The following is a 13046-nucleotide window of genomic DNA, read 5'->3' as shown; positions in this document are numbered from 1 at the left end:
ACAAAAAGTCGAGAATAGAATCTGTTAACTAACTCCAGAGAACTTACTGCTTCTAACTATTCACCTGATATCTCTAAGTTAGAAGTATTATTTCTCAGTTTTTAAAAAAGGAAGACAAAAAAGAAAGATTTACTAATATCTGTGCTTAGCAAATTGCATACATTGTGATAATCGGGAAGAAAGAAGAAAATGAGTTCAGATAATTTTATAAAAAAAATGAAATAAACACAGGTAAAAAGATCAAAAGGGAGATGTGTTAAAAAGAAATTGCATTATATTCTTGGAGGGGGCCAGTCTCCCATGGATACTATTCATTTTTAGAAGAATAATTGTAATGCAATTTAATATTAATCATTGAAAAAGTTTTCAACTTATAGCCTTGAAGCAAAATTCAGCTAAAATGCGATTTGGTTAAAAAACATCAGTCGGTAAATAGTAAATTGTTAAATAATAAAAATACTATCATCAAACTTAGAACAAGGGATGAGTTTTGGAATTTAGCAATCACTTTAACTCGTTTTTTTTCCAATTTTTGTAAGTATTTAAAAATAATAATTTTTAAAAGCTAAGAAGCGATCTGTTTTCTGCACCTGGACTGATTTGCAAATTTGAGTAGATATATTCCTAATATAATCAGAGAAATCTCATTGAGAAAGTAGCTTTAGTAGAAGAGCTACTTCATTAAATCATATTATCTACATTTGATGGCTGGGACCAATGTTTAGATAGCACTGTAAAAATTTGCAAAACAGGAAAATAGCATTTTACTTTCTAGTTGACATATACTGTACTACTTCTTACTCATTTTACAGTGAATTTAAACAGGTTTTATTTCAAAAGACATAAGGGCGTTTTGCACATTCAGTGGTCCTTTGGGTTTGTTGAAAGTGAAAGATTGAAATTGCACTGGAAACTATCTTATAAATTCAGCAAGTAGTTGAACATAACAAGCCTCCAACCAATAACATGTGTTTGATTTACAAGATTTTATTTACTTCTACCAGTAGACACAGAATCAAGAACTAAATTTTTATTATAAAATTGAATCATTAATCAAGAGAATCTCTAGTTAACTTATGATCTTTCATTATCTTAAGAAAAAAATAGCAAGAACACATAGGCCTTGTTCTGCTGTCCTTATTATATCTCATATAACTAATAGGTTTTAAAAATATTCAAAAATGCATAAGATTGGTATGTTTCTCCTATTTGCTAAGTTTGCCTAAATCATGCCTACTCAAATCCTGTTTAGTCTTTGGTGATTTCAGCCATTGTGCATAGACTGTGGAGAGAAACATTAAGGGTCCACAACATCAGAATCACTATTTGAAGACAAAAAGCCTAGGCAGAGTCAAAATCTAGGATTCTGGCACAATTTCAGCATCAAAGAACAGAGATAAAGGATGCAAGATGTTTTACAGAGGACTTCTTAGGAATATCTGTACCAACTAAAATCATATGGTTGGCTCACAGGATATAGCATAGTATCTGGAAAATAATAGTTAATAAATAATCTAAAGCATTTTTTTTGGAAATACTCTGTCTTTTGTTAAGACACTAATTTAAACTTTTAGCATTTTTGCATGTGAAAATCACTTTTTAGTTCCTGTTAGTTGTAAAGGTTTTGATTTCTGAAATATATAAACTGCAATCAGGTTTTGATTTTCTGAAATCTATAAATATTAATAATAACATACAAATTAGGACAGATATTTTAGGCTCCATTAAGATAGAAAAGTGAATAGCAATAAAGCCTGTATTAATCTCATCAGACATGAAATGATGTGATGATAACAATAAGAAAAAAATTGAAACTAACACATTAATTTTTCATAATTAGTCAGAATAAGTGCTTTTGCATATTGTCATATTTTCCCTAAAAAAAACCTATTCATATGTAATCACCTACCAATATTTGGTATCTCATTTTAACTACTGAATAATTTATACATCAACATCTTTATCTCTTGAGATCTTTTCAGTGGGTATAAATATAAAATAGAGTGGCCATCTAGGTCTATTCAAAATCCAAATAAGGTGTTACACATTGTAATAAAATATTACTTATACAAATAGCACAATTAAAAAGCATTGTTAATTAGAGAATGGAATTTTGAAAGTTTCAGTGATAATATAGAAAAGTAGAGGAAGCAAGGAGTTATACTTTCTAAGCAGATTTTGTTTATTCTACACATTTCAAATGGAAAACTCAAAATCTTAATGGCTCCACATAATATTTATTCTGCATAGTGATGATAGCTTACTTATTTGTAATTATATGTACATATTTGGAGCACAAAATATACACCATTAAAAATATTGGAACATAATTCAAAACAAGTGAAATGTTGATGCATGGTTAATACAAAAATAGACAATATACATGTTATAATTTTGCTCAAACTAAATCTTTTCCAATAGCTTGAGATTGAAGTTAGGCTACAATGGGACTAATCCTTGTTTGACTTATGCCTTATTTTGAAGAAAAGACAATCAACCTCCAAAACTTACCAGAACATAGCTATCTTCAATGTACAAGTTCATAAAAAGGAGAAAAATGACAAAAATTCCCAAGAATGACACTGTAGAACGTTTTCGCAGGCATCTCATTTTATCAAGTATTTCAAAAATATGTTTCATTTGATGAAATTTAAGCATTCTCTTCTGTGGAAAAGAGGCACAGAATTACTAGCAGTTGGTTTTTGGATGCAAATATTTCTTTAATGCATATATAAAAGTCAGGTCCTTGTAAAATCTCATCTTTCAAATGTTTGAATTAAAATTCTGTTCCCAATTTCAAACATAAGGTTGGCACAGATCATTAATTAATATGTTAACATAAGATCAATGCAGTGGTTTATATTAATGTAGAGTAAATAAAAGTAAAAAGCAAGTCTCATAGTTACTGATGAAAAAAGATGAACTTTGGTCATAATAATGTAAAAAAACAGGCCTCTGATAAGAAACAGTATAAAAGCACAATAGAAAAACAGTCAAGTCCACTGTCATCAGTGACGTACAACTTTAAGGTAACATTTACTTCTCCTATTGTAGTATAATGAAAATGAGAAAAAGCAGAATTATGGGCCTAATATTAATCTCAGAGTAGGTGTCAACTGAAAACATTTAACTGGGAATCTGGGTGGAGTAAAGAAAAGTGACAAAGAAGTTAAGGCTGTGGGGTAAATCCAAACATATGTTTGAAAACTTCTGGGTTACAATTGCTTTGCTTATTTTTCCAATGATTCTTGTCAAATCAGGGTGAATCCTATAGTATTATATTAACATTTCCTTGATATCTACTAATTAGTAGTTTAGCTGTTTGAAATAATTCACGTACTACACAAAGGCAAAATGAGAGTCAGAAAGATTCGTGAAAACCTAATTAAAAAAATTTTTACTCTTTTCTATTTTGTGATGTTTTCCAACCAAAGATTCCTTTACATTATTCACTATTTTATAAAAAAGTATAAACATATCTGAAGCGCTTAACAAACTAGAAAAATCACATTTTGTCTAAAATCAACACATTGATAACCTGAAAATAGAGCTACTTAGAGTTGTGTAATGGATCTCCTTGGGTTTATCTTTATGATGAGGTATTTATGTGTAAGGAAGACTTTAGAAAGTGAAAAATGTCTGTCCCCTATAATCTTAGAACTATGCCTAGAACATAGCTGGCAAATCTTATCTCTTCAACGAATTAATGCAAGGGAGAATTCGTGGGTCCTTATAAATTATAGTAAAAATATTAGGAATTAGAAGAAAGTCTTAATATATAAGACTTAATAATTATAAGTCTAAAAATAATTTAAAAAAACAATTATGAAAATGCTATACATATTACTGTCCATTTTCTTTGATCATATTTTTCTTAAGGGTTACTTTTCTTATTAATTTGTAGAAATTGTAAATATGTGTATAAATATGCGCACATAGATGCACATAAATGTATATCCTGGGGATTTGGGTGATAGATGACATTGCAAATAGTATGAGAAGTGGTAAAAATAATGCTTTGGAGGCAATACTGTAGTTCTGTTATGGGATCTTCAGAGTGTTGCTTTTCTGATCAGAAACTGCTGTGGCTGGTGGCATCTTGCCAGAGTCCTTGTCCTGCATTGAGGAAGAATGAGGTATCTGGACAAGTGGAGGGTGAGCAAGATGAAGAGGAGCTTTATTCAGTGTTAGAACCACTCAGACAAGACCCACAGAGGGTAGGTCCTCTCTGTAGACAGGTCAACCTGTCAAGTGTTCAGCACTTAGCAGAGAGGGTAGTTCCTCTCTGCTGCTGGTTGATCCATCCTTTCTCAGCAGACAGGGTAGCTCCTCTCTGCAGGTGGCCACTCCATCATCTCTCCATCCTCTCCTCTGCTCTGGCTGAACCCGGGGCTTTTACGGGTCTCAGAGAGGAGGAAGCGAATGCCAACTGATCCATGGACAGCCATGGGAGGCCCAGAAAAGGCACCACAAGTTCCCAGTCTGGTCTGCAGGACTGGCAACCTGGCCCCCAGGCTTCAGGTCTTCACCAGCCTGAAGGTGGGGCTTCACTGGGGACCCACCCCCTTCCCCCCAGAAGTCTGTCTGCCTCCCACTACTGTCCATAGCGTCCAGGCTGCTTGCACCAACAGGCACCTGCAGGCCAGTGTGACAAGACACCCTCAGCCCCCTCCTTGGTTATCCTTCCCACACTCGTGGGCGCCCAAAGCCTGGAGGGTGCTGAGATGACAAGCAGCTGGCATGTCAGCACTGCCCAGAGCTGACATTACAGGCGTGAGTCTGAGATGATGTGCCTTGGGGGAACTCAGTGTCTGGTCATGGTGGCTCACACCTCAAATCCCAGCTCTTAGAGGGGCAGAGGTAAGAAGATAGCTTGAGCACAGGAGTTCGAGACCTGCCTGGGCAATATAGTGAGACCCCATTCTCCACAAAAAGGAAAAAGTTTACTTCACAGTTCTAGCAGCAGAGTTTCCAGGTGAGATTTTGTCAGAGCCGGTCCTGGAAGTTTTCACCATCCTGATGACAATATGGCAGGGGTGGTGACCAGCGAGCCATCTTCAGAAGTGGCCCTACCTTTTCAAAGGGCAGACAAAGGTGCCACTAGCCACATATGTTTCTGGCCAGAAAAGCAACACCCCAAAGATCCTGTAACATTTTGGGGTCTCACCCAGGGTCTGCGGAAAGGTAAGTAAAAGTGGATCTGCTCTTACTGTCTTTTTTTTGGAGTCTCTAACTTCCACAACAGTCAAAATGAAAGAAAAATACTGGACATTTGTCAGTCAGTTAAAAGCGACTAGCACAGCTACCAGGACTTAAGACATGGAGAACAGACTTTCTGGGGATGACATTGTCAATCCTCTACCACTTCTATTGGGTGTTGAGAATGTTGGCTTTGTTTCAATCCAGTGTCCTTTCATGAATATCTAGCTGTCACATAGGACTGAAAGGAAATCTTGGGGCAACTAAGGGTATCTGGCCAAGGCTACACCTTGGTGTTATCCAAAGGCCCCTGGACTAACTCCAGTCCCTGACTGCCCATTAGGGTGTTGGCACTTGGACCTCCAGTCTTTCCTATCATTCTTTCTTTCTTTCTTTTGTAGCTGTCAAGATTCCCATCTCTTCTTTATATACAATGTTAAATGTTAAAGATGTTGTTGCAAACTAGAGATATTACTGGGAAGAACGTGGAATTGGCTCAGTCATCAAAAGCATAAAATGGAAAGTTAAGACAACGTGTGCATTGGTATCTGTACATAAATTTGTGGCAAACATGTTTTTATCATTTCCTTTGTTGCCAACTTAGTGTCAAGCACCTTGAAGCACAAAACAGAAACATGGCCTCAGGAAGAAAGCTTTTCTGTGAATGAGAGGGCAAATGGTCCAAGGTCCCATATGTGCAGGCCTTCTCCTTGCAGGGCAATTCGGACCTTTGCCGAGACTGTAGGATTGATTAAGCCCTCCTAGGTGGCCATCTCACAAAAGGCTGCAAGAGACAGTCCCAGGGAAATAGGGAAGCAAGCCCCAGAGGTGCCTCCAGCAGGGGAATCAACCCCCTTTGTTCTTCTCTATGCGGGTTCTCTCTTAAGCTTGCCCCAGCCTAAAAATCTTCGTTTTAGGCAGGTCCCAGTCTCAACTGCTCCAATAACAGATGCCTGGTGAATATGGCCCCATTAAGGTCCAGGTCCCCTTTTCAAATTAAAGGGGGTCTTGGCAAGTTTTCTGATGGTCCTGACAGGTATATAGAGGTTTTCTAGAACTTAACCTAAGTAGCTGAGCTCTCCTGGAAGGATGTCATGTTACTTTTGAGTCAAATCCTGACAACCACTGAAAAGCAGGGAATCCTGCAAGTGGCAGATAATTTTGGAAATGAGCTTTATATCTTATATAGGGCCAGGGATGGGAGGAGTTGGAAGAATGGCAGTACCATTGGAGGACCAGTTGGAAGAATGGCAGTACCACTGGAGGATAAAATGAGCCCCCAATGATAAAATGAGAGAAGGGAGGAGGAAACACTTTCAGGTTTGCGTACTGGAAGGCTTACACGGGACTGAGTCTAGCCTCTCAATTGCACTGAGCTATCCATAGTAGACCAGGGATTGTATGGGAGTCACACTGCCTTCATCAGCGGGGCTAGAGGGGCCTTGGTGAAGTGTGATTTTCCATCTCCTGATTTGGTTAAGGGACAGCTGGTCCTAGGGGATAAGTTAATCGCACAGGTGGCCCCTGATGTCAGGAGGGGGCTGCAAAAATGGGCTGTGGGACCAGATGGTAATTTGGAGGGCCTCCTGGGAGTGGTCACCTCAGTATTTTGCAGTGGGAACCATGAGGAAATCCAGAAAAGAAAGGGGAGATAAAGGAAAAAGGCAGAAGCTTCCAGTAGCCACCTTGTGGACTCTCAGACCCCAGAGTCCCCAAGATGCATTTGTTGACTGCTGCAAATGTGGTAGGAGTGACTGTCTAGACAGCAGGAGGAGGCCAGGTAGTGGAGGCAGGCACCCCTGAGCCTGTGTAGATGGTGGCATGGGGTCCTTCTAGGGTCCTCAAAGGTGCAGACTGCAGAGAAGTCTGGATTCTGCACTTGGGAGGGCAGCTGCAGTGTCTCCTAGGGAGGGCGAGGTTCCTGCCCGAGCAGCGGCATAGGAGGCCCGGGCCAGCCTCCCTGCTGCAGCTGGCATCTTGGCAGCAGCCACTCTTGATGGGCCACTGCTACCATTAGTTCTGTCTGCAATAATGTGAAATAGAATAAACCAACAACAAAACCCCAGCATATAATTCCCAAGAGTTGACAAAGAAATACAGAAGTCCTTAGAGAATAATGATGGTCTTCTAAATTCTAATATCCAAATCCTGCAAATTGTAATCCTCCCAAATCCATTCACAATAAAGAATAGAAATAAAGTTTCCATGGTGTACACCCCCAGAGTAACTATGATACAGACAATTAGCACAAATATTAATTTTCATTTAATTGAGAACATTTACACCCACGGTCAGCAGAATAGGCTGAGAAGCCCAAACCAGGGCAAACAAAAGATCAAAAGACAGAAGAAAATAAATGTCATTTATTAAATAAACTATGCTAGATTTCAGGCCATTAAAAATTAAACAAGCTAATAAAGCCATTCACACTCCTCCCCCACCTCAAACATAGAATTATTTTCTACACCTTGGTTCAGGAGAGTTTTTTTAAAAAGTTCCCCCCACCAGTCGCCAAAAAACAAACAAACAAACAAACAAAAAAACACTCGGACACCCAAAACTAGACTGACAAAATGACTATGAAAAGGAAAACAAAATAGCTGACTGCAAGTAGGGAGAACGGACTCTGGGATTAGACTATATTTTTGTTGTGACATGAAGCAAGAAAGATCTCAAGATTAGTGGAGACATATCTAAAGGACATAGAAAATGGCTTGAAAAGGCTTCCATTAAGGAATTTTGGGAAAACTGAAGATCAAAATTAATGGGCTATGATTGATAGTAAAATATTGAATAAATATAAATTAATGATGAAATGGTAATTATAAATGGAAAAGAAAGAAAAAGTAAGAAACCTCATTTGCTACTACTGAAGGTGAAAACTTTACCATCTTCAGTCACTAGAAACTGGTAATTGAAAGTATTAACATTTTTACCCAGCATTTCTAGAAGACACTATATTTTATCCACAGTTGATGATTTTTATTCTAAGATTGGACAACAGGCAGCACAGGGCAATATCCTCAAGTGAAGAAAGCAAATAGGTAAGCCCTGTGATTTTTCCTGCTTGCTGTCAAGAGGCGGTTTCCAAAAGGCAGTACAGGGAGAGTGAATCCAAACAGAACTTAGAGATCTTGCCAATTAGGAGACAGAAATAATAATTTGCCGGAGATAAAGGTACCTAGAATTTGAGGGGCAGAATAATTAAGAGAACAAGTGACAGAAGAGAGACTCAGAATTCTGCAGAATTCGGCAGAGGGCCTCTTTGAATCTTTGAGTTGATACTGATATGTCATGTGTGTCATGAAACTCCATAAGACTAGAGAAAGAACCATAAAAAAGTAGCAGGCCAAACAGTTCCTGAAGTTTATACAGTGTTAGAGACAGTTCGTGTGTCCATAAGCCAAGTTTATGTGTCCATCAGCAGCAGGATAGACCTGGACATTAAAAAGAATACTCAGAGGCCAGCTGTGGTACCTCATGCCTGTAATCTCAAAACTTTGGAAGGCTGTGGCAGGAGGAGAGCTTGAGCCCAGGACATTGAGACTACCCTGGGCAACATAGTGAGACCCCATCTTTACAAAATATAAGAAAACTAGCCTGGTGTGTTGGTACACATCTGTAGTCCCAGCTACCTGGGAGACTGAGGCAGGAGCATTGCTTGAGCCTGGGAGGTCAAGCCTACATGCAGTGAGCTGTAATTGTGCAACTGCACTCCAGCCTAGGCAACAGAATAACACCCTGTCTCAAAACAAACAACAACAAAAAGAATACTCAGAAGCATATTACCTTAGTATTTGGGCCAATACTCTCTAGGCCTGTCCTAATGAAAGCTTAACAACAAGCATCAACAGCATCAAATGATTTTGTATAACTTAACTCCATACTAGTACAAAGTATAGCACTTTTTAAACATATAGGACAATGTCTAGAACTTAAGAACATAAAAATCACAATAAATTACCATTTAAACCAAGGACCATATGGTCTATAACTAGGCTGAAACTAATCAGAGAGAAAAAAAATCAAGAAATAACTGAGACGATAGAATTAAAAGAAAAAGGATATTAAAAAGGCTATTATAAATATGTCCCATAGGCTAAAAGTAGAAGAACAATGATAATTTTAAGGACAGAAATGAAATATTTAAATAAAAACAAAAACAAAATTTCTAGGGATGAAAAATATTTGTGCAAAATGCAAATACACTGGCTAGTAGATAAAGAATAGCAGGAGAAAAGATGAGCCACTGAAGATACAACAGTAGAAATAATACAAATTAAGCACAGAGAGAGGGACAAACATCCAGCCAAGCTGCTATCTAAATTCTGAGTCACAGGAAAAGTGAGATCAGAAATGTTTTAAGGCATTAAATTTCAGAGTGTTTTCTTCAGCAACAATAGATAACTGATATAGCTATCTACAGGAAACTCATTTTAATGATAAAGACAAAAAATGAGTTAATAATAAAAGAAAAGAGAGATAAACATTAATCAAAGGAAAGCTGAACTGGATATATTAATATCAAACTAAGTCGACATTTAGTAATTGATGAAAGTATCAATTTTTCGAAGGAAGCATAAATGTACATGCACTAAATAAGAGTTTCAAAATACCTGAAGCAAACTCACACAAGGGAAAGGAGAAAAAGGGGAATAAATAAAGAAGGAAGAAAGGAAAGAAAGAATAAATAAATTCATTCATTTTCAATAAATGAATATTGAAGTCCTCTATTTAAATATTCATCCCTCAATAATTGACTGAACATGCAAATACAAAACCAGTAAATGTCAAAGATATTTAAAACACTATCAAATAAATTAATCTACTTGGGATTAATGAAACACTCCACTCAACAATAGCAGTGTATAAATCTGTTTTCATGCTGCTGATAAAGATATACCCAAGACAGGGCAACTTACAAAAGAAAGAGGTTTAATGGACTTACAATTCCACATGGCTGGGGAGGCCTCACAATCACGGTGGAAGGCAAGAAGGAGCAAGTCACATCTTACATGGATGGCAGCAGGCAAAGAGAGGGATTTTGCAGGGGAACCCCTCTTTATAAAACCATCAGATATTGTGAGACTTATTTACTATCATGAGAACAGCACAAGAAAGACTTGCCTCTATGATTCAATTACCTTCCCCTTGGTCCCTCCCTTGACATGTGGAAATTGTGGGAGTTACAATTCAAGATGAGATTTGGGTGGGGAACCAGCCAAACCATATCATTCCACTTCCCAAATCTCATGTCCTCACATTCCAAAACAATCTTGCCTTCCCAACGGTCCCTCAAAGTCTAAACTCATTTCAGCATTAACTCAAAAGTCCACAGTCCAAAGTCTCATCTGAGACAAGGCAAGTACCTTCAGCCTATGGGACTGTAAAATCAAAGCAAGCTAGTTCCTGCCTAGACACAATGGAGGTACACGCATCGGGTAAATACAGCCATTCCAAATGAAAGAAATTGGCCAAAACAAAGGGGGTACAGGCCCCATGCAAGTCCAAAATCCAGCAAGGCAGTCAAATCTTAAGGCTCCTAAATTATCTCCTTTCACTCAAGGTCTCACCTCCAGGTCATGCTGATGCAAAAGGTTGGTTCCCATGGTCTTGGGCAGCTCTGCCCCAATGGCTTTGCAAGGTACAGCCTCCCTCCTGGCTGCCTTCATGGGTTGGTGTAAAGTGTCTGTGGCTTTTCCAGGTGCACAGTGCAAGCTGTCAGTGAATCTACCATTCTGGGATCTGGAGGATGGTGGCCCTCTTCTCACAGCACCACTACATGGTGCCCCAGTAGGGACTCAGTGTGAGGGCTCTGACCCCACATTTCCCTTCTGCACTGCCCTAGCAGAGGTTCTCTATGAGAGACCCACCCCTGCAGCAACCTTCTGCCTGGACATCTTGGCATTTCCATACATCCTCTGAAATCTATGCAGAGTTTCCCAAACCCCGATTCTTCACTTCTGTGCACTCTCAGGCTCAATACCACATGGAAGCTGCCAAGGCTTGGGGCTTGCACCCTCTGAAGCCATGGCCTGAGCTCTATATTGGTCCCTTTCAGGCATGGCTGGAGTGGCTGGGATTCAGGGCACCTAGTCCCTAGGCTGCACACAGCACTGGGAATCTGGGTCTCACCTATGAAACCATTTTTTTCCTCCTGGGCCACCAGGCCTGTGACGGAAGGGTCTGCCATGAAGACCTCTGACTTGACCTGGAGACATTTTCCCTCTTGTCTTGGTGATTACATTTGGCTCCTCATTACTTATGCAAATTTCTGCAGCCAGCTTGAATTTCTCTCCAGAAAATGGTATTTTCTTTTCTATTGCATTGTCAAGCTGCAAATTTTCTGAACTTTTATGCTTTGCTTCCCTTATAAAACTGAATGCCTTTAACAGCACACAAGTCACCTCTTGAATGCCTTGCTGCTTAGAAATTTCTTCCACTAGATACACAAGATCAAAGTTCCATAAATCTCTAGGGCAGGGACAAAATGCTGCCAGTCTCTTTCCTAAAACATAACAAGAGTCACTTTTGCTCCAGTTCCCAACAAGTTCTTCTTCTCCATCTGAGACCATCTCAAAGTGGATTTCATTGTCCATATCCCTACCAGCATTTTGGGCAAAGCCATTCAACAAGTCTCTAGGAAGTTCCAAAAGTTTCCATGTTTTTCTATCTTCTTCTGAGCCCCCCAAACTGTTCCAATCCCTGCCTGTTACCCATTTCCAAAGTTGTTTCCACATTTTTGGGTATCTTTTCAGCAGCACTCCACTCTACTGGTACCAATTTACTGTATTAGTCCATTTTCACAGTGCTGATAAAGACATACCTGAGACTGGGCAATTTACAAAAGAAAGAGGTTTAAGGGACTTACAGTTCCACATGGCTGGGGAGGCCTCACAACCATGGTGGAAGGCAAGGAAGAACAAGTCACGTCTTACATGGATGGCATCAGGCAAAGAGAGCTTGTGCAGAGGAACTCCTCTTTATAAAACCATCAGATCTCATGAGACTTATTCACTATCATGCAAACAGCATGAGAAAGACCTGCCACCATGATTCCATTGCCTTTCACTGGCTGCCTCCCATGACACATGGCAATTGTGGGAGTTACAGTTCAAGATGAGATTTGGGTGGGGACACAGCCAAACCATATCAAGCAGAATACACATTCTTTTCAAATGCACATAGAACATTTTCTAAAACAGACGAGATCTGGGGATGACAAGTCTCAATACATTTAAAGAAATTGAAATTATACACAAATGTTCACAATGTATCTCCATTACTGGATATATATCCAAAGGAAGACAAATCAGTATGTTAGAGAAGTATCTGTACTCCTCTGTGTATCACAGCACTATTCACAATAGCCAAGATAAGGAATCAACCAAAGTGCCATATGCAGATGAATAGATAAAGAAAATTTATGTGTGTGTGTATCTATATATATACACACACACACACATATACACACACACACAATAGAATACTATTTAGCCATAAAATAGAATGAAATCCTGTCATTTGCAGCAACACAGATGAACCTAGAGTGCACTATGTTAAGTGAAGTAAGCCAGGCACAGGAAAACAAAGACTGCATGATCTAACTTATTTGTGAAATCTAAAAAAGTTGAACTCATAAAAGCAGAGAGTAGAATAGTGATTACCAGAGGCTGGGAGGGGAGATGGAAGCTGGGTTGGTAAGAGGTACAGTTACAACTAGACAGGAAGAATAAGTTCTTGCAGTCTATTACACATTAGGGTGACTACAGCTAATAACAAAGCAGTGTATATTTCAAGATATCCTGAAGAGAAGATCTGGAATGTTATCACCAAAAAAACTGTTT

General features: G+C 38.8%; 1 protein-coding gene across 1 annotated transcript in view; it reads right to left on the bottom strand.

Moving 5' to 3' along the window:
- MGAT4C (MGAT4 family member C) overlaps positions 1–13046 on the bottom strand; it is an 815317-nt gene that overhangs the window by 7318 nt on the left and 794953 nt on the right. Inside the window, exon 8 of the mRNA XM_030819890.1 lies at positions 2512–2664. Within this exon, the coding sequence (XP_030675750.1) occupies positions 2512–2658 (147 nt within the window). The 5' untranslated portion in view covers positions 2659–2664. The remainder of the gene's footprint in view (positions 1–2511; positions 2665–13046) is intronic.

This window comes from Nomascus leucogenys, chromosome 10, assembly GCF_006542625.1.
Source record: "Nomascus leucogenys isolate Asia chromosome 10, Asia_NLE_v1, whole genome shotgun sequence".
Classification (NCBI taxonomy): Eukaryota; Metazoa; Chordata; class Mammalia; order Primates; family Hylobatidae; genus Nomascus; species Nomascus leucogenys.
This window is presented reverse-complemented; position numbering and strand designations above follow the sequence as displayed.